Source organism: Trachurus trachurus (genome assembly GCF_905171665.1).
Source record: "Trachurus trachurus genome assembly, chromosome: 6".
NCBI classification, from domain to species: Eukaryota; Metazoa; Chordata; class Actinopteri; order Carangiformes; family Carangidae; genus Trachurus; species Trachurus trachurus.
In genome coordinates this window covers 12,537,677-12,559,167 of record NC_139897.1, presented here as the reverse complement: position 1 = coordinate 12,559,167, position 21,491 = coordinate 12,537,677, and the positions used below count along the sequence as shown (strand labels likewise).

The window sequence follows — 21,491 nt, the reverse complement described above, 5'->3', positions numbered from 1 at the left end:
CAATCAGTGCAGCTCACAGCCGCCAAAGTGTCTAGACTAGCACATGATGGTAGTCAGCCAATGGCTCCACCGCTCTCCTCGGGGGCCCCGTGTGTGTGTGTGTGTGTGTGTGTAGTGTATGTGTGTTTGTGCGTATGTGTGAGGAAGAGGGGAGGGGGGTGGAGGGTGGGAGAAAAAGAGAGAGAAACTGAGAAAGAAAGAGATCTGGGCTGCAGTTTGGTTTAGATCTGAGTGGAGAAGCAGGAGCGCGATTCAGCCCCGGATTGATCCTCCTCATGTAGTTTCAGCTGGCATGGATATTTTGCTGGGATCGTTAAAAGAAGTGCACAGACATCTCAAGAAGACGACAAGGATCCCGACTTCCAGTGCATTTCCTTGGGATTAAATCTCCTCGGAGTACCTCATGCTCTACGAGCCGGTGTAGAAAGTAGATCTGAGGTTGTTAAAAGTCCAGAACTGTTTGAGGCTGCCAGTCGCCGCGTTGGGTTAAAAGGCTGCTGGCTTTGGATTATGTTACTAAAATTGTTATGTTATTCTGCTTTTTGTATTCGTTCGTGACAAACATATAGCCTAGGTCTACACAGTCCATTCCCCGGCGGTCCAGGATCATTAAGTCACCGTTTGACCCGCTTGGTTATTTCCAGTGTAATCTGTTAAATGACTGTATTTCTGATCGGAATGCTGCAGTGCATGTGTTGCGGGGTTTTGTTGTTGTAGATGCAACAAAATAGCCTTCAGTCTAATGTTGCGGTTTTGCCACCAGTGCTCGTCAGTCGGCTGTGCATGCATTGCACGGCATTTCACAGACATTAATGTTTTGCAACGACCATAAAAGTATCTGTAGTAGTCGGATATCCGTACAAGAATAAAAAAAACCCTTATAGATTTTCAAGTTGTCGTATGTTCAGGACGAAACGCTCAGGTCTTGTGCGGCGACTCTGGAGAAGCCGTTTGATCCCAGATAAAGAAGGGGAAGATGGAAATGGCAACACTAGTGAGGGCTGTAGGGACGATCTGTTCGGCAACAACCCAGAGAAAATTCCCAAAACGGAGTTCAGACCGATGACCCCTAGTGGGTCTCTCGCAGGGGACATTGGGGGTGTGTGTACACGGAGCCCCGGGGAGAGCAGCGGCTTGGGGGTCACGTCGGACCAAGATGGGGGTGCGGTGTGCGTCCAGGAGCAGGGGAGCCCCCGCTCCATACAGGACAGCGAATGCAGGACAGTGACTTGCTGCTTATTTAAAGACCGGGACCACTCCGAGCTTAGGGGTCCAGAGACGGCTCAGGGTACCAGGGATCCAGGGTCGTGTCACTTCGTGCTGAGGAACCTTGGACCACGGGATAGCGGCTCTCCTGAGGCTCAGGAGGCGATGCCACGCACGGTGTTAGAGCAAGAGCTCAAATCAGCCACATACTCTCTTTTAAAAAGGCTAAAGGAAAAGGCGCTGGATACCTTACTAGAGGCAGTGGAGTCCAGAGGAGGGATGCCGAGCGACTGTGTTATGATTTCCCGGACAGAGCTGAGGCTGGGCGGCCATATGGCATCCCCACAGCTGCTTGTGTGTAAACTGTACCGCTGGTCCGACCTCCAGCACTCGGCCCAGCTCAAACCACTCTGTGAGTGTAAGAGTTTTGGGGCCATGGACAGTCCGGCAGTATGCTGCAACCCCTATCACTACAGCCGGCTCTGTGGGCCAGGTAAGAGCATCACTCTCTACATGAAGCACCTCACAGGTCAATCTAGTTGTTTTAGGGATAAAGTCACATTAACAGATAGCCACGCTGCTTCTGGACCTATACGCCTTTTGCATTTATTTATTTATTTATTTTTACTACAGGCTTTTTCTTAAACTTCCTTTGCATTTTATTTAGGACACCATCAATGCTTTAAAACATTCCCATGTTCCATATAAAGGTGCAAGTAAGTCATGGAGATAGAACTGAACTGTCTGTCTTATTCGGCCCATTTGCATTTCACATTTTGCCAAATTACATTGCAGAAATGATTCAAGGTTGTAAAACTGGGAAGGACCTTGAAATATGCACAGACAATCTTCCAGCATCACTGTGTTTTATTGGTCTGATATTCGTTGGCTTACTTTCATACACAGAGATAGAGAATGTCAGGCCGTTTGATTTAATAGTTAATGATTATTAATAATATTATGCCATTCTTTTGGCAAGGTGAACAATAACAATATGACTGATGTGAGACAGTCTAGTTTTCTACCAGCTTGGTTGGTTGTAGTTATTCTAGACCTTGAGAAAATGTAGTATATTTGAAAACATACCATAAAGCATGAAAGATGTCAATATGCCAGTTTGATAGATTATCAGTTGTAATTTTTGTTGCCTTTGAAGTTGTGTTGGGACAGTTTGATGCTACAGAAGATAATCACTCGGCCTTCAACATCTGGGTGTCTCCAATGAAGGAGTATGTTTGTTTGTGCGGTTGTCTTCAAGCTCTTCTAGCTCCAAGTCTAGAATTCCCCAATAACATATAGTGCATGCCATGTTATATGCGTCTGAATATGTCAGTGCCTTCAGCGTGTCAATACAGTTGGTCTTGGTCTTTACCGCTCTGACTCACAGGGTAATTGCCAGACTATTACATGTATATGAATGTATAGACACGTACTGAGGTTTGGACTTGGTTCCATATGTCAGTTTAGTTGGTGTTGTGGTGCAGGAGTGTGCTTTATTTCCACAATCAATGAGCTATCTATGGCAGAACCTCCCTGACCTACATTAAACAGATTAAATTTTGGCAGGGGGATAGGCCTGTGATTTGGCACACCTTAGACGCTGGGCCACTCGACCCCACTGACCTGATGACAACGCGTGGTATCATGTGTAAAGATGCAAGCGTCAGTATTTCTGTTTTCTCACTGGCACAGGAGGTGGATTTTCCATAACATCCATGTTTACTAGAGCCAGCTGGCTGTGACAGGCAACTCAAAGTCATATGTGCAACAATATCAGAATTCGTAGCACGCGAATGTTGGAAACTGACATGGATTTGGCCCTCATGTCCTACCATACTGTCCGGCCTGATCAGTTGTGATTTTTCTAGAGCTCCAAAGTTGCATGGTGTCTGTTAGTTTGAATCAACAGTGTTAGATACAAACTGTATTTAATTTGTTTCCCCTGGCGAACTGGATGTCAGGCTATATCTGTGTGTGTGTGTGTGTGTGTGTGTGTGTGTGTGTGTGTGTGTGTGTGTGTGTGTGTGTGTGTGTGTGTGTGTGTGTGTGTGTGTGTGTGTGTGTGTGTGTGTGTGTGTGTGTGTGTGTGTGTGTGTGTGTTTCTTTCCACTAAAACTAGCAAGATGAATTAAGAGGAGGGAGAGGGGCACATACCCCTTATTGGGACTAAGGCTCGTAGTACACATAGCTCACATGCGCTCATGCGTGGCCCGATAGAGCTGGTATTTCTTTCATGCTATTCAAGAAGGGGGGGCTTTGAATCAAGACCTCAACCACTGGTATTTTACATTGTTTGCAAATGGGGAAGTAAGGAGTATGGAATTATAAAAGACTGATGTTCAATTCATAGAGTAGATTTTACTTGAAAAACATTTTACTCCTTTGTAAAACAAACTCCAAACATGCCTGAAAACAAGTGGTGTTGAGAATTTTTCATCTGTAATTTAATCTAATTGTGTTTGATTTGAGAGAAATTTGAAATCCAGCTATTAGTTTCACATAAGACTTTATAAAGAATAAAACCTTCTATAATGTGTGACAGAGAGCTTTGACTGTAGTGGAGAAAAACTTTTAGCTTTTATTTTGCCAGGCATTATACTTTTCGAATGAGATCAGTTTCAAGTTGCGCTTTAAAAGCCCTTTTGTCCTAAGGAGGTCCCCTCATGCTATTTAGGTGAAGGAGTGGTGATAATATACAGTTTGCATACTACTGGCGCCAGACTGACTAGCTGTGTATCTGAGTGACTGAGTTCAGATCCTGGCAATTACTGCCGCCACTCTTAAAGGACCCGCTGCTATTATGCTTTTCTCCTTCCCCTTTTCCCCTGTAGGCGAGGTCACAGTGTGCTCACAAAGTTTTCTTTCCTTTGTGCTTTCTTTCTTGTGCAAGTTATTCTCTTCATTTTTCCACTTTTTATTAGATAAAATTAAGGTCTTTGAACACAGTGGAGCTAAAAAGCAGGGATTTACTCAGATTTATTAAACTACTAGCTAAAATTTATGGTTAGTCTGTGGTTGTTGTAATGACTGCTTCAGTTAAATAATATGTCATTGAATAACAGCAACAAATGTGCAGTTTTCTGTTTACTTTATTAGCGTCTTTAACTAGTTTTTGAACAAAATAATTAGATTTTGTAGTGCAGACACAAAGCCTCAGAGTTAAGATTGAGGCTTTTGTCTGCTCTGAAATGGATCTGTTGTGAGTTGTGTGTTGAGGCTTCTGTCTTGGCTAGGCCTCTTTCTTATTACATTTAATAAAATGTTTGACAATAACTTCTTTTGTATTACTGTATGAAACAGATAGACTGGGATCTGTATTTATACAAAGCATGGTGTCAATAGTACAGAACTGTAAATGTAACTGCAAGTTAATCACAGGCAAACTGCTACCAAATTGTATACTACTGTCGAAGTGTATCCAAACAGAATTTTCTGAATCTTATTTTAATAACATATGATTGACTTATGCTGAATTTAAAGCAAATGTGTCAGGGTCTTAGTCTTGCCTCTCTGTTTTGCCTAGAAAAGATTGTTGACATGATTGTTTTGTGTTACAGAGTCACCCCCACCTCCTTATTCGAGGCTTTCCCCTAATGAAGAACACAAGCCACTGGGTAAGTGACAATCACACAGATAAACTCTGTGCCACCTGAAACATTCATTATAGTTCATCCTCACTTATTGATCCTCATCTGAATCTTGCTATTAATATTTGGTTCACAGTGTTACGACTTGTAATCAATAACTTACCGACCAGTAATTACTTGATTATTATATTTTTTTACATGATCATGATTAAATTGCCAATGGCACAGTCTTTTGTCTAAGAGTCGTTGTAACAGAAAGAAACAGGCACAAAGCAATGTGGAGAATTTTAATGGCTATAATTGGACTGGCAAACTGCATGGTAGCTTTTGGATGAGACCTAGGCCAGCATGTGGCATAATGTCAGCATGCCAGCCAGAGCCAGTGTGGGTAGTATGGTGTGGGTAGTATGTACTGTGGGCTGCTGGGACTCTGGAGCCTGGCTGCTAGCTGGGACTGCAAGCCTGAGTACAGCTGAGGTTTCTGGCGGCATTTACAGGGTGTCATCAGGTAAAGCCCGTTAGTGAAGTTGCCAGGTTATCCACTATGGGCCGACGCCAAACATGGTGTTAATTGTTTTCAGTTTGATATGAAATAAGAATCATTTTCATGCTGAAAGGAAGAGGCACATGGCGGCAGCCGTTACAGAGCGGAGTAGTAGAGATGTTCCTCTGCTAATTTTTGTTTTATTCCCACAGATCTGTCAGACTCCACATTGTCTTACACTGAAACTGAGGCAGCCAGCTCACCAAACATCACACCAGGGGATTTCTCAGGTGGGTGTGTTACTCCAACTGTCGTCAGACTCCAAATAAGGAGTTTATTTCCGAAACGCTTGACACTGATTTTTAGATATTAATGATTACCAGAAGTTCGACATCCCAGAGGAGCCTGTCTGTAAATACTTAGGTAATTTGTCAAACATGCAGTTCCGCCTCTCTGAGGAACTTTAAAGTTGTTTTGTCTTTGTGCTTTGCTGTATAATAGCAGGGGACATTTATATTATTGTTGGTATAGTGGGCACATTGTATAGTTTAGGATACTCAAATGCTGTGTGCAGCTTAGGTGGAGGTTTTGATATACACTACATAAGAATGAGTACTGGTTCTGAACTTTTTATGACATGTGTGAGATGCGAAATTTCAGCTTTAATTGTCTTGGCTTTGGATGTATCTATGAGCAGCTGTTTGAAGTAGCAAGTCTCCTGGCTGTGACATGGTTTTAAAAAAAAGGGAGAGAGTATTTAAATAACAGTTCAGAGCTGTACTCGGAGCTGTTGAGTGTATCTGGATGAATACGCAAACTTATGAAGGTAATTTCATTTTCATGTTGTACTTTATTCCTTCTCATTAAGGGCCATTACGAACAGTCCGAGCTTTAAAGATAAAGGTTTCTTTGTGAACGGTGCAGAGGTTCAGCGGGGCCTGTGCATGGGCCACAGAGCCAGCCTCCCCTCCTCTGTTTTTCTTTCAGAAATATTTGAGTGGGATCAAACTGTAATAAGATCCAAGCTCGCTCAGAAACACATAAGCACACATAGTTGCGCACATGCATGTGCGCAGATACTCACATGTATAACTCTATCTAGCGTGGCTGTAAGTGGGCTGCAGGGAGGGGTGGGTTCAGGGAAATGGAGTTGCTCCTGTGAATGGGGCCACACCAGAGGAAGTGTGTAGAAAAAGGTCCTATCCTCTGATTTGAAATGAAACACTCCTTTCTCATGGCGTAGAGTAAGCATGCCTCCCCCTTCATGCTCGGGCCACAGCCAGCATGCGGACGGGGAGTGGGAGCCCTCATATCGGGGATTGCTGTTAGAGGTTCGGCCATGGTTCAGAGACCTAGACACTGAGCAGTTGACATGGCTACCTGGCAGTGAAGTATTCAGTCAGCAAGGGCCCCCGCCTCCCACTGTCACCACCTCAGCATGGCCCGGCGACACTCCCTGAGTCAACAAATGAGGGGCTTGTCAGAGCCCGCACCACAATTCCTCAGAGACTGTGGTGAGGAGGGAGGATCTAGACATGCTAAGCTTTGGTTTCTTCCAACTGTGTTGCTGCTTGTACAGGCCAGGCCAGATCACTCTGCGTTGGCTGTGACACACTCACTAACTTGGAAATGAGAAAGAGAATGACCAGTGCTCTACAGGGTGGTAGTTTCTCATGCTGTGAGCCAATTTGTGTCGACAGTTTGTCACCGATCATGTTGCATTTAGACCGTATGATGGTTCTTTGGTGTTAGATACATTAGAGAGTCCATGTGTTGAGTAAGACAAAACCATTAGCATCTTGTCATGCAGAAGTATCTGACCTTGTTTGACCAGGCATATTCCATCATAAATCCAAGAGCCTTAAGGCCTCCTCATAAAGCCTGCTTAGTTCTGCTTTAACATTAACATTTGGGCCTGTTGTGCGTACTGTCAAGTTATCCTTTGCTGACCGTGTTGCTGACCTGGAGATGACTTTCCCTGTGAATCCCCCTTCAGTACATAGAGAAAGTGTCTGTGTGTAACTGGAGTTGTATGGGATCCAGACTCCACCCCTCACACAGGAACAAGTAAACCTCTTAAAAGCAGGTCTGGGGGGCACTGCTGGGGTGGGTGGGGTCGAGTCAAATAATCAACTACAGTCTGCAGCCCAGGGCTACAGAAATACAGACTGAGCATTCTTCTGCACCTCACAATGGCAGAGAAACTGATTAGAACTGGTTGTTTTGGGAGATAAGCTTGTTCTACCACTTTACCCAATATTGACAACGTGTATGTTTTCAGGGAAATCTGGAAAGTAGTTCTCATCTTGCTTACGATTATTTAGTGCTATGTTAATATAGTATATGTGTTAAATATCGATTAAATGTCAATACACTTCATGTTAAGTTAATGTTGGAGTTATATTTAGGAGCAGATGCATTTCTCTGCTTCCTCTGGCTGACTCTTGCAGTTGTTTAACATGCTAAAATGTTCTTACTCATCATGCATTCTTAAAAAGCTTTCCCATGTGCACATTATTGTATTAATGTCTTAGTGTAATACTCAGACTTAAGTTACTGTGTAGTCGTAGACATTTTGCACCGATCCCACTGGTTTATTTAAACATGGCTGTGTCACAGACAGCCTCACCAGGGGTGGTGTCTGCCTATGCTGTGAGTGAGCTCAGCTTGTGGAGTTCATGCATATAGGATACCTTAGTGCTCAGTGTGTGAGGGAATGTGCCTTTGCTGGAGCCGTCCTCTCGCTCTGTCCGCACACCTGTTTCCTCACAGCCTGGGCCTCATCGTGTGGACATCAGAGTGAAGCTCTTTGAAGCAGGTCTCATTGCTTCCTGAATGACTGTCCGAGGGGGTGTTTTCCCCCTACACATTGACTTCATTATTTCACTCATATTGTCTCTGACATTAGGGACTCCTCTTCATTACAACGGCGTTTTGGCTGGCTCTTGCTCCGACTGTGAGGAGGCGTGCCAAGATGTTTTTCTATCGCTACTTAGGGGTTTCAGTTGTTGAAGATATGGTCTAAATGTCATTTTGTGTAGTCATTACCAAGTTAAAAGTATTTAGATCAAATAAATGATGCAACTCTTCCCTCTTTGCCTGGTTTTGGAGTGTTGTAAGAGCATGGCTCCAGTCTGCCTACATTTTTTAGTCATCGGAGGTTGTGTCCTCAATCAACCCGCTGGAATTTGTCAGCATAACACTGTGTGTACACGCTCATGTTGGTGTGAGTTGAGATCACCGGTGTGAATGGAGGGGCTCCCTCACATTCGCCGGGTCAAGTGACCAGAGGACATGCAGAGTGACCTGAGTCACTGTCCTTTTTTTATTTTCCCTTCTTTTCTTTCCCTTCCCCTCCGGAAAACGTAGGAAAGTTGGACTGGAGGAGTGGAAAGATTGAAAGCTGCTAGACGTGGATCACATAGAGTGCTGCAGCGCTCGCTGGGAGGGAAAAGGGCAGGTAGTCAGCAGGTGGTCAGGGTTCCCACACAGTAATCATACAGCGCTCTCCTTCTGTCTCTGGAGGGAGGACGAGAGCTCTGTCTCTCTGGATGGCTTGTCTGCAGCCAGACACTGTGTCAGGCCCATTCTCTGGTATTGACTGATTCTTCCAGGCAGAACGAGGCAGTTAGTAGATAGATAGGAAGTAGCCTACCTCGTGTGAGTCACCTAATAGATTGCCCAGGAAAATTACAGTTTACAACACTCCAACGCTGGGACCACAAAAATGCAAGTGTATGGCTTTTATTTATGTGTTTCTAAGTTTGTGTTGCATCCTCAGGGTCTTGATGTTAGTCCTGACACACATGCATACACACATGATCTAAGCAAATTAAGCTGTGGAGTCAATACTAATCACAACCTGCCTGTCGGTGTCAGGAAGAGGCCAACATCCAACTGTTCCCTCCATTTTTGTCAGAGAGAGTAAAAATGCATGGAATAATTAGACAGTCTAATCAAGGCATGTGACGCTTCTCTTGATCATAGCTGATTAGACTGGACCCGTACTTGTTGGTTTGACTTTGAAGGCATGTGATTCCACTTCTGCTCGGAACAAATGAAATAGCATATCTACTGTACTCAAGATTTGGGATAGATTGCACCTCTAATTTGCTTTGAAATGTCTCGTTATGTGTTCCTGTATTAGATCATGCATTCAGTTTGTTGCCGGGGCCTCGGTATTTTGTTGAGTATTTTGGTTCTTTGAAGGTTCAGTCTGTCATTTTCTCTCCTGAGTGTAACTGTGACATAATGTAGGTGACATCATTGGTGGCCAAAAGATAAATTTATAACTGCTCAGGTACCGTTGTATTCAGCTGAATCCTGCACCTCAGTCCTTTGTGCATCACTTTGTTACACAGTGTGCTGCTGAGAATATAAAGTATCTGTTTCCCACTGTGGAGACATCTACCTGTCTTGATGTTAGCAGCTGAGCTGTGACTCTGCAGTGTGCAGACAGAGGTATGGTCTGATGGGGGTGACAACTGCATCAGCATGTTAGCAATGTCCCCCCTCCCCTCCTAGAGTCATGAACCCCCTCCTCCGTCCCTCAGACCCCAGAGTGATGCAGCCCGGGCTCATCTCCCCCTGCAGCCTGGCACATGGCCTCAGGTTTCCACCGCAGCCCTGAGCCTTCCCAGCGCCTGGCCGCCCACACTCCCTCAGGAGCCCCAATGCTCCAGGATACGGGATGTGGAAATAATGTGACTCGAGTGCTTCCACCCTGCCTCCCGAAATCAGGTTTTGCGGATTGTTTATTTGAGGGGAAGGAGGCCTCAGACAAACATCCTGTTTTAAAAAGCTGCCTGGGTTTTGTAGCAGCGAAGGGCGGTGAATTGCCCCTTTGACAGCGGGGGGAGACTGAGGAATGTTGAAGAGAAGGCCAGCATCTCGGGGGACGTGAGGGGGCTCTCCTCACCCGTTTGTCATGTCCAGTTTGCAGAGTCCATTTTAAGCTGGGGGGGGCGGAGGGTTGTAGCTATACATCCTGAAGGGTCTTTTTTGCTCTGTGTTCTCTCTGTAGTGGTGTAGGGCCCGTACCCACAGTCCTCATCTCAAGTATCCGTTCCTGTCCTGGGAGGCTGGCTTCCATTTCCCCTTACGTAACACACATACACGTAGAAAAAAAGAGCCATTGATAAGAGCGATAAGACCATTTTTCATTTTCCCTTTCTCAGCATTGTTAGACTGTACAGTGTCAGAAATCCATTTTCAACTTTTCTGGGAGGGGTTATGGCATTAAACATCCTCAGTGGAGCCCTCTACAATCTATGTGACTTATTGGCTCATTAATAACAGTGTTTGTGTTAGTGCATGAGAGGATGTGTATGCACATGTAGATTATTTTTTAGTTTACTTTCCTGCAGTGTTCAGTGAGGTATACTGGCGATTAAATTAGGGTTGTTTACTTGTTGTTCACAAGCTTTTTTTTTAGTCCAAACCTTTTTGACTTTGTAAAGGCTTCGAGATGCGAGCCAAGTCTAGATGTATAGGACTTACAAGAAGCTTTACTGTAGGTTTATGCTTGAAAAGTCTCCGTAGTGTCGACCATCTGTGTCAAGCAGCGGAAATGTGGATCCGAAGTAAGCACTTTTTTATCTTCTGAAATTGTCACGTAGACAGACAGTGTTATTGTTATTGTGTATAGGGTTTTTTTTTGTTTTCTTTAAGAGTTGATTTCCAGTCAGAACTAGTAACGCAGGTCCTAGATGTGGTGAGGTAATGTGACCTCTACGTGCGTCGTGCAGAGTGAAAGCCACGCTAATCTAAAGCAGTCCTCTGAGAGAGAGGCCTGAAACCCCTTACATGTCAACAGAAACTAACCTGCTGAGCTTAGTATTTATCTGTGTCCGCTTGGCAAGCCACTGTGGTGCCAGTGCTGCTGGGTGTTTGACTTCACTTCTGAAGGGCTCACAGATAAAGATTCATCTACAGCTTCATACATGACTATACGTCTGAGCTCACAGTGCTGTGCTTGTCATTTCACTTTACACGCTGCACCGCGCTCTCTGAGGATAAAGGCGACTGTGTTTCATTTTAAGGCCTGCCACACAGATAGAAAATACAGTCGGTAGAAATAACAGGAGGTGTGCTCAGGCTATAATTTTTGCCCCATATTCTACCTTAGCAAACAAAGTGAGTGAGCTAATCTTGTCGTGTGCTCAGGGAGGGCTGCTGTTGCCATCTTCTCTCTTTTCACACCACAGCGAAGCACCGGCCTCCACCAATGGCTCCATTCATTCAGCTCAGGGCACAGGGTTACAGCAACAAATAAAGAGCGTGCAATGCCATTAAAAATGTATGGAATGTCCAACTGTTAGTTTAGTGTTTTAGTATGCCTCCTCTCAAGGCTGGGAGGGGGAACAATACTCCATTTGAGCTCGCCACTGTAAATGTGCTAGCCTTGCATCGCCTGGCAGAGAGAAGTGAAGGAGGTGCCAATTGTGGATGCTGTTTTTATTTTCTGACCATTTACCCACAATTATAAATCCAGACACTGGCCTTGGCCAGCTATGTTTTGGGCCTGTGGTTTGATTGCTGGCGAAAATAGATTTAAGGTTGTTTTTTTTTTTTTGTTTGTTTTTTTCGTTTCTCCCCAGAGGAGCTTTGACAGTTGTGCCTGAACCTATGGCTGTCAGTATTTTTAAAACTCAGAATAGCCAGCGCATTCTTTGAGCCTCCAGAATGCTGTGTGTGGATTAACTTGTAGGGGCCCATGTCATTGGACATCTCTACACAAGCTTTTTAACAGCCACGGGGAAAGATAGGAGCTTATTGTGGATGGGTGAACAGTAAACTCCCAGTGTATTGAGGCCTGGTTCATTTTCTCTTGCGTGTACACATGAAAACTGAGAGACAGTGACTTGATTTTTTTTCTCTGTCCTTATCTTGAACCCGATCTGCTGCAGCTAGCCTATATCTTCATTCCACTCTCTTGTCCTAACACGGGGCCAAGTACGATAGACATAATTCGGAGCCTTTGATCCTTTTCCCAAAAGACGAAGCTTTTTAAAATCTGAGCAGAGAACCTTTATTTTGAATGATGGTCTAGCAAAACGCCCATGATAAAATATTGTTTACAACGGCTTGGCTCACTGTTGAGTTTTTTTTTTCTTTTTTTTTTTTTCTCGCGCATGTACAAGTATGTATGTCCTCAGGTTCTACACAAAGCACAACTTGACAAAACAAATTACACTCTTGGACCAGGTTTTTGCAAGTAGTAATTACAAGTTGTAAACATGCTTATGTGAAAATTCTCATTGATTATGTTCACCAAGGAAAATTCTATTTACTTTTGCAATGTGTGTTTTATTTATCTTTTATTTGTGTGTATTTCTGAAGTCTTGGCTGTGTGGCTCAGTACGTGCAGTCAGGCTGTCGCATTTCAGGGTACGGTTTAGATTAGAGGTCTGGCTGTAGCTTCCCCCTCTTCCCCTCTCTGTGACTGCCAGCACATAATTTACTTAATGAAATCCTGCCATTCCCTTTAGCTTCAAGATTTTTTGCAGATGTTGACAGGGAAGGACTTTGTGAATTATTGGAAATGTTCACTCCTGCATTTTTAATGAATGTCTTGCTTGTTGTGAACGGGCTGACTTGTCGGAGATGAGGGAAACAGTTGTCTTTGTTTGGGGAGCTGGTGTCTGGATGCCCGCGGTGGAGCAGTGTGGGTTACAGCCCAGCAAGTGTTGTGATTGAAACAGAAACTCTGGTGCCACATTATCCTGACAGAACACATTCTCCTCACAGACTCTGATCCACTGGGCCGATCAATAGGAAACCATTGTTTGAACGGCAGCTCTGTCCATCATAGCTGCTTCACCTCCCAGCCCGGTGGAAACCAAATACCTGCCTTTCGCCTTAAATTAGTCAGACTAATATAACTTGTAATAATAGAGTTTCTTGTTATTGTTCATTTGAAACCAAGCCTTCAACATAGCTTGAATATATATATGCCAGCTATAGTCCGTCGCTGTATGGACTTGCTTTTCCCAGAAGACAAGAGTGTCAACTTTTGAGAAAAGTTGAAGTTAAATAGACGAGTAATGTATGTAAAAGTTATGGACCACACAGCCGACGCTTCCTCTCGCAGGTCCTGTGATTTGGGGAAACTTTACTCCAAACAAGACTCCTAGAGGACGAGAAAGTAAGCAACCTTCTCGCTGCACCCCCGCCCCCCACAGTCCTAACCAGAGTAGGAAGTTAGGAGGCACAGCGAGAGGAGGAGGGGGGAGTTCAGGAATGTGCAGGGTCTCCTCTACTCAAACGCTCCAGCCTACTTGGCTCGAACCTCCCTCGCACACTCACAAACAAACACACTTGTGCACGCACTCACTCACACACACACACACACACACACACACACACACACGGATAGGTTGTATGAGGAGGTGAAAGGGCACAGCCACCCAGCAGGATGTTCACTGAGTGTTTTGCTTTCTGTGCTCTCGCAGACTCCGCTGGCTTTTAACGCTGCCTGTAGATATGACATCCACAAACATCCCCCACAGTTTTCACGGAGCTCTTACATGCCCCATGGACTCTCACAAGGCCTTACTTGCATCACCACCATCACTTGCGCTCTGTGTCTCTGACACACTGCAGAGCTTTGGAGGAAACTTGGAGGAAATGAGCAGCACATTCTCTTCCCCCCCGACAGAAAAAATAGAGCCTTCTCCCTCGAACCAGTGGCCTCTTACTCACGCAGCCAGACGGCTCCTCCGTATTAGCCTCCTTAGCTTCCTGTGCTTTTTACACCCTCTGTTGTTTATTGATTTAATTTATGGATTCTGTTATCTGCTATCAAGGGTACAGCACTTTTCCTCCCTCATGGGGTCATCCCGAAACAGAAACGGAGGGAAAGTAGAGAGGAAGTGGATGACAATGTAAAGCATTCCCATTGTGACCAGCCAGGCTTGGTGACTGGATTCAGTTTCTCTGGCTCCCACAGTTTTTTTTTTCTCTGAGCACATATCTCTCTCTCCCTCTCTTTCTATCTTCCTCTCTCTATCTCTTGCTCTCTTTCTCTCGGCAGAGAAAGGCCAGACCTCAGGGAAAAAAAATCCATAGACATATAAGAGCAGCTCCAGTTAGCGTGTCTGTCTGATAAAGCCGACTTTGATGGCAGTGATAGCCCAGACGCCAGCCTAAATGTGGCCTGCTCAGGGGTTACAGTCGGCCTGTAGGAACCTTTGTCTACAGAATTAAAGCAGATATCAGCTTCACGGCCGTTTCGGCTAATGCTGCGTTCAAGGCAGGCTTTTGAAACCGTAAGTTACAGCTTCAAGTCACAACTACGACTTGGTAGCGTTCCAGGTAACCCGTAGCTCGTGTTTTTACCATCCTGTTGTCTGTGAAAGTTCCCTATAACGGCCACTCGTAACTTCCGACCCGTGAACTCGTACCAGATCGAACTGGTATGACTTCACAGGAAGGAAAAACACAAAGTACGAGTTTCTTTGAACGCACCATGAGTTAGCAGCCCCCGCCCTTGTCAGGCATCAATTGGTCCTCGTGCTACGTCACCACATTCACGCGCATCCCTTGGCTGCACACACAGCCCTTCATGCCGTTCTCTCTCCTCATTGGATAACACTTGTATCCCACAAGGAAAATTTTCTCCTCGGGTTACAGCAGAGCAGAGTGACGGAGAGACTCGTGTTTAGGCTGAAATACTTCATGTAAGTGATTGCTGACGGAAAATAGGACTATTTAGGACTTATATTAACAAAAACATTCCACTGATATCTGCTTTAAAGCCATACCATACTCCGAACAGGAGGGGGGAGGTGTTTGCTTCAGTTCCACTTTGTTGTTTTAGTTGTAAAAGAAAGTTAAATCTAACAAATTATAGGACAGGGCCAGAGGAATGCACAAACCACAGTGCACATACACACATAGAGACCTCATACCCCCCCACACACACACTCCCCACCACCAGCCCCCCAGCCTATCAGTTCATTGGTAGAGTCTAATAGCTGGAGGGGAATCTAATCCTTGGCACAGGATGAGAGACTGCTGCTCCCCCTCCTCTCCATGCTGCTCTCCTCCCCTCGAAAGCGCTGCTTAAAGGGACTGGCAACAGTATTTTTCCTTTTTTTTCCCCTTCTTTCCTCCTCAGCAAAGTTTTGGAGGAATGAGTTCATCTCTGCTCCCCACTCTGGATTAGGAGAGATGAAGTATAATGGAGGTGGCCCCGGAGCTTGGTGGGGAGATGTTAGCACGGAGGGGAAGCTGTTGTTTGTCTGCCTGTCCCTGACACTCGGCCTCCCATTCATCTCACTCCAAGGCTGCGGAGCTGTGTTTACCCCGGGGCAGCTCTTTTCTGCTTCTCCCTCTGCCCTTTTCCCCCCTCGTTTTCATGCTGTCTTTAAAAGCATTACTGGATGATCATCAAGGATTGCCATTGAAACTTTCAAGCCCCCATTTTTGTGTACTTAGTAGTAATTACCCTGACTCGCCCTTGAGTGCTAGGAACTCGTAACAGGTCGATCTGCTTTTTTTCCGTACGTAAACCTGTGGAAAAGGCTCGGGCAAGTCGTGTTGAACAAAGACATATTTAACGGCGCTGAATTATACATTTTTACTGTTTGCTTTGCTGTGTTGGAAGTACATGCACTTAAGTACTGTACAAAGTTGTGGTGCTTTAGTTTTACACAAGTGTTTCCGTTTCATTCAATTTTTTTTACTTAAGCATTCGATTTCTCATTGCACTCGAGTGCAGCTTTAGTGACTGCACACATAAAGATTTTACATGCAAAACACGTGAAGTAAAATACGATAATCTGTTTGATTTATTTGATTAAACCTATTAATAAAATATGCTGATACATTATTCATTCATCAATAATTTTAGCAATGATACCACAGTGCAACACTCACAGGGGCCATTTCTTTGAATCATGTAGTAGTGTAGGAGTGATTTACTTGTGTGCATTTTAATTGCATGGTTTCTACTTGTAATGGACTATGTTTATGTTCCAGTATGGCTATTTTTTCTTTTAAGTAAAGGATCTTGAACATTGATTATCTCCAAGCGGTCACATCCAGAGCAGGTTATTTACGTTGAACCTGGACCACTTGTAGCTGACATTTGCTTTTTGCAGACGCTGCAGCTTGTGTCACTGTTTGCTTTCCGAGTTCCAGTGAGCTGATATAAGTCGGTGTTTGTTGTCAGATCTGATGTCCTGCATTTGATACTCTGAACTCCTCCAATCAGACCAGCCACAGGGAAACAGAAAAATCAACATTTTCACATGGTTTCCATGGAGCTTGTGCCTTGTTATGGAAATCAAACTGTGCACTCCAAACGCTTTCTACTGTTGAAGTAGCGTTTGTTAAATACCTCTGTTTACTGTGTGATTGTACAAAGACATGTAGTACGTGCAGATACAGGCGTCCAAGGTTACTTTTGATTTGCTAAAATGTGTGTGTGTGTGCCTGTTAGAATCTGAATGTTGTAATCTGTTTACTTATTTCATGACGCTTTAAGGAAGCCAAACAAAGCCTCTCCTAATCAAATTGCTAGAACACTAGAAGCTGCTTTTTTCTGCATATTTCCTGTTGGCCATGGAAACTCGCAGACTAAATAGCTTCCACAGATCTATGTATCTCAACTTTTTTGATAGTAGCACTGTGAGACTGGTTACGTAAGGCGTTAGGGTCGATTAACTCCTTCGTACGCTCAGATCTTGTAGCCTCTGGCTGCAGGAAGAGGAAGAGGAGCAGCCATATTGTGCCTACATCCATTGACTCTGAGACTGACACTAAGAGAAGAGGCTTTTGAGAATAAAATAACAATAATAACATGCGCTACTATTCTAATGGGTAAACGGAGCTGTTAAAAGGTGGCAGGGTTAAATGGATGCAGAGAACCAGTAATTGCTCCCAGCCCATCATGGCTCCGCTCTGAGCAGACCCTCTGAAAGCCCAACATGGAGTCAAAGGGAGTTGGGTGTCTCAGCTGTGGTCAGAACGAGGGAGACATGCTTGCTCACGTCATTGCCTCATGTCTGACTTTTTGGTCCGTGCATCAGTTTTCTAGTCTAGTTCAGTGCACTGATAATTAAACCTGCCTTCATACCGTCTTAACATCCATTCAGTAAAGCTTTGTAAACATTTACAAAACATCTAAACATGGCTGAAGAAACAAGAGCTTCCCTAAAAAGCATAAAGACTAAGCACTTGAAGAAGAGCGAGCAGAGGCCAGCTTGAGCTCTGGAGTGGAGGCTGCAGCCGCTGTGGGGATATTGTCCAAACAGTCTGACGATTGGTGATAGCTCTGCTCGGTTAAATAGATCCTAATGAGTTCTCCTGTCAGAGCACTCACCTCAGCACCCCCACCTAGCCAAAACACACAAGTTTACAGCGAAAACACAAATATGTCTGCTTTTTTTTTTTTTTTCTCCCATCCAAACAGTGTGCGTACAGGCACACGTAGACGCTTAACACAACAGAGCGACAGGAAAAGGCCTGGCCTATGGTGTGCTCATTGTCTTCCCTCAGGCTCAGGCTTAACATTAGATACATTTCTAACCTTTGTCCTGCTGATTCCTCTTCCTGGTCCTCACAGTCTTACTGGCTACCTTCGTTCCAGACTATGTGTGAAAACTGGATACTATTGACTAAATAGTTTTTTTTCTTTATTCTTCTCATCTAAAGAGGAGACAGTAGCCAAGTGGTCTTTTGTGTTTGTGTGCACAGTTTCAAAGTGAGTTTACCTTGATGTGTGGGCTCCATTCGATTTGAGACAATAGAGGGCCATAAACAAGTTGGGGCTGAGTTCTTTGTGTGGCCGAACCACACTGCAGTAAAAGCTGAGCTCAGAGTGGAGGAGCTGGAGTGTGGAATTCACTAATGGCACATGCATGTTGGGGCCCCTGAAGAGAGGGGGTCATTTCAGCCATCAGTGTGTGCGCAAACACACAGAGAGTCTGTCTGCAGCTTCCCCCCACCCCCACACATCCCCACTCACCCGCTCACTCGCTCTTCCTCCCCCTCCACAACACAGAGAGCCTTGAACCAGCAGGCGTTTGTCTGTGCAGGTCTGGTCAACGTTTTTGCTAATCTTTGTATAAACTTTACTAGTATGGGTCACTCAGCATAAAGGTTTAGTTGGGTGGGAGGTGAGTGAGGCATTTTGTTGCTGTGTGGATCTGCGATGCTCCACCTTAAAGGCGTTTGTTAATGGGGCGGGCGGTCATTAAGCCCTGAGAGCAGAGAGACTGAAAGGAATGGGGCCACAGGCCCAGGCTTTAAATCCTCTGTGCCAATAGACTCTCTGAAGCAAAATAATGGCATCACTCTGTGTGTGAGTTAATGGGAGCTGATAGCATGAAGGCTGGGGGGTCAGCGGGTCACGGGCTTGTGCTAAGTTGTCAGGGAGCTGAATGCCGTCCCTGGGCCCACAGCAGGGGGAAGAGCTGGGTGGAGGGGGAGGGAGACCCCCTGCCTGGCCCTCTCCCATCACCCCCACTCTTGTGGAATGTGAGGAAGATGAGGGAAGAGGAGAAAGAGGCACCCTCGTTCTCCAGGAAGAAAGGGTGAAGAGACGGATGTGAGATCATGGGAGTCTGTGTTTTTTTTTCTTCCTGGTCCACCACCAGCCTCTCTCCACTCCTCATACCACAGATTTTATGAGCAATATAAATGTATGACAGCTATGAACTGTGCGGACTGAAGCAGCCTCTGAAAGCAGTCAGCAGTGGCGTGTCTGTTCAGTTTGGTGAAGATAGAAGTCTACCTAGGGAGCAGTAACTCACGTTGGAGTGCTGGGGGCTGTCACTGAAAAGAGTTCACAGGCTGCAGCCATGAAAACTGAATTAACAAGCTGATTTACTGGACAGAGATGTTTAGGAATGTGATGCCAACTTTGTCCCGCTGTAAAAAGAAAAAGGTGTTTTTTCCTATTAAAATGTGCACAGACAAAGTGACAATTTCTTTTTTTCTTTTTTTACAAAAGGATGTAAGTTCATTTTGAGTGTAGCCTCAGCAGACTACTGCAAATAGTGTCTTGCCAATTTTCAGTGGAAACACTGAGTGTAATCCTGAACTCATTTTAGTAAACATGATCTGTTTTGAAAGTGCATGTGTGAGCTGCAGAGACTGGCGCTGTGCTGGGTGGTCAGTGTTCAATCATTACAGTGCCCTCTTAAGGCCGAGCAGGGAAGTGCAGAACCTTAGCTAGACTGACCTCACTACACCCTCCACCCCCAGGATATGTCGCCTGTGTGCGTGCGTGTGTGTGTGTGTGTTAGACAGTGCATACAGCCGTATTTATACAAGGCTTAGATTTCAATACAGTGCCTCCTTCAGTATTTATAGTGTGGCCATCTGCTCTGAACAATAAAAAGAGGTGGTTAATCCTTTAAAACTCAAGCCTTCCTATTTTACTAGCCCTGTTTACTTTTGTTTATGTTTTGTTTAATGGTTGTCTCTCTCTCTCTGTCTCTCCAGATGCCAGTATGTCGCCTGATGCCCCCAAGCAGAGCCACTGGTGTAATGTGGCGTACTGGGAGCACCGCACACGTGTGGGACGCCTCTACACAGTGTACGAGCACTCCGTCAGCATCTTCTATGATCTACCTCAGGGCACGGGCTTCTGCCTGGGCCAGCTCAATCTGGAACACCGCAGCAGCACCGTTCAGCGCACACGAGGCAAAATCGGCTACGGCATCCTCCTCAGCAAAGAGCCGGACGGCGTCTGGGCGTATAACCGTAGCGAGCATCCAATATTCGTCAACTCCCCGACTCTGGACATGCCTAACAGCAGAACTCTGGTGGTGCGGAAGGTGATGCCGGGCTACTCCATCAAGGTGTTTGACTATGAGCGTTCGTGCCTCCTGAGGCACACGACAGAGGCCGACCTCCTGGACGGACCCTATGACCCCAACAGTGTGCGCATCAGCTTTGCTAAGGGCTGGGGCCCCTGCTACTCAAGACAGTTCATCACCTCCTGCCCCTGCTGGCTGGAGATCCTCCTCAACAACCATAGATAACACAGACGGACCCCACAAACTATCCCAAATATCATCTACCTAGATTTAATATAAAGTTTTATATATTATATGAAATATATATTATACTTGTAAATACGGAGTCATTTTTACAATGTAATTATTTATGTATGGTGCAATGTGTATATGGACAAGAGGAAAAAAAAACGGAAAATGCACTTTGGCTTATATATATTATATATATAAATATATATAAAGATAAAGAATCTTTCAATACCAACTTGAGAAATTATACAGCAAAATTAGGATGAGCCTGGATTTGGTGTATAGTTTTCATATACTATTAATATCCAGACAAAAAGCTAACACCATTCACACATTGATAATAAAGTATTCGCATAATAATTCTCTTTGTTTGGTCTGTATCATTAGCTCTTGGTGATTTCCACATCTAACATTTCACTCGGCTTTGTTTTCATGGTGTCTTAATGCGTGTATATTGATCCACTCGGGACACCAGTACACTAAACGTTGCCTGTTGTGATTTGTCTAAGATGTGAATGATGATACATCTCAATATAGCACCATGTCTTGTGCTGAAATAAGGTCCACTCTCTTATGTAGTATTTGACATATAAGCCAAGGGTTGAGATCGCTCATTTTCCACAGAGCGTGGGCACAGATGATATGAAGTTGAACTTGTCCTCAATATTATCTGAACGTTACTGGGCAGGAAATGATCAGAGCTGTCATTTCACTGTTTATTCAAAATGGTTGCTGTGAAGAGCAGAGTGGTATCTGCACTCTTTGGTTATAGAGGAGTACAGTAAAAGGCCTAATGAGATGACGATGTTTAGATTTCATTTACATCTATGGCTGTAAGGAGAATTTTAAGACAAGCTTATCCACATGTCCTTGAGGTCCTAAGGAGCCCCGGTAATGAGGACCGAGAGGAGACGGTGCAGTAGAGGACAGTGTAGGAGGAAAGGATGAAACCGCTCCAGCTCAGCAGTTAGGACGTCCTCTCGAAGGTGTCCCCACTTCACATCATCGCTGGCTCGCGGTCTTGACTCTCAGGCCTCTGCAGCCAGCGTGTCTCACAATGGACTTTGTTCTAACTGACCAGAGATGCGGCACCCTGAAACCGGCACAGTGATACTGGAATGTATGCAGAGAAACCAAGAAGTTTTACAAGCCTACTGGAATCTTAAAAACTACAGCCAAGGTGGATGTGGTTTAGCTGGCTTCCTTCATAATTGC

At 44.9% G+C, this 21,491-nt stretch overlaps 1 protein-coding gene across 1 annotated transcript; it reads left to right on the top strand.

Annotated features, from left to right (window-relative positions):
* Nucleotides 1-215: 215 nt before the first annotated feature.
* On the top strand, nucleotides 216-20,619 carry smad6b (SMAD family member 6b). The gene is made up of 4 exons (XM_083973117.1): nucleotides 216-1,699; nucleotides 4,764-4,820; nucleotides 5,490-5,567; nucleotides 19,732-20,619. The coding sequence occupies exons 1-4, from the start codon at nucleotides 901-903 to the stop codon at nucleotides 20,271-20,273; spliced, it is 1,476 nt and encodes a 491-aa protein (XP_083829243.1). The 5' UTR covers nucleotides 216-900; the 3' UTR covers nucleotides 20,274-20,619.
* Nucleotides 20,620-21,491: the final 872 nt, after the last annotated feature.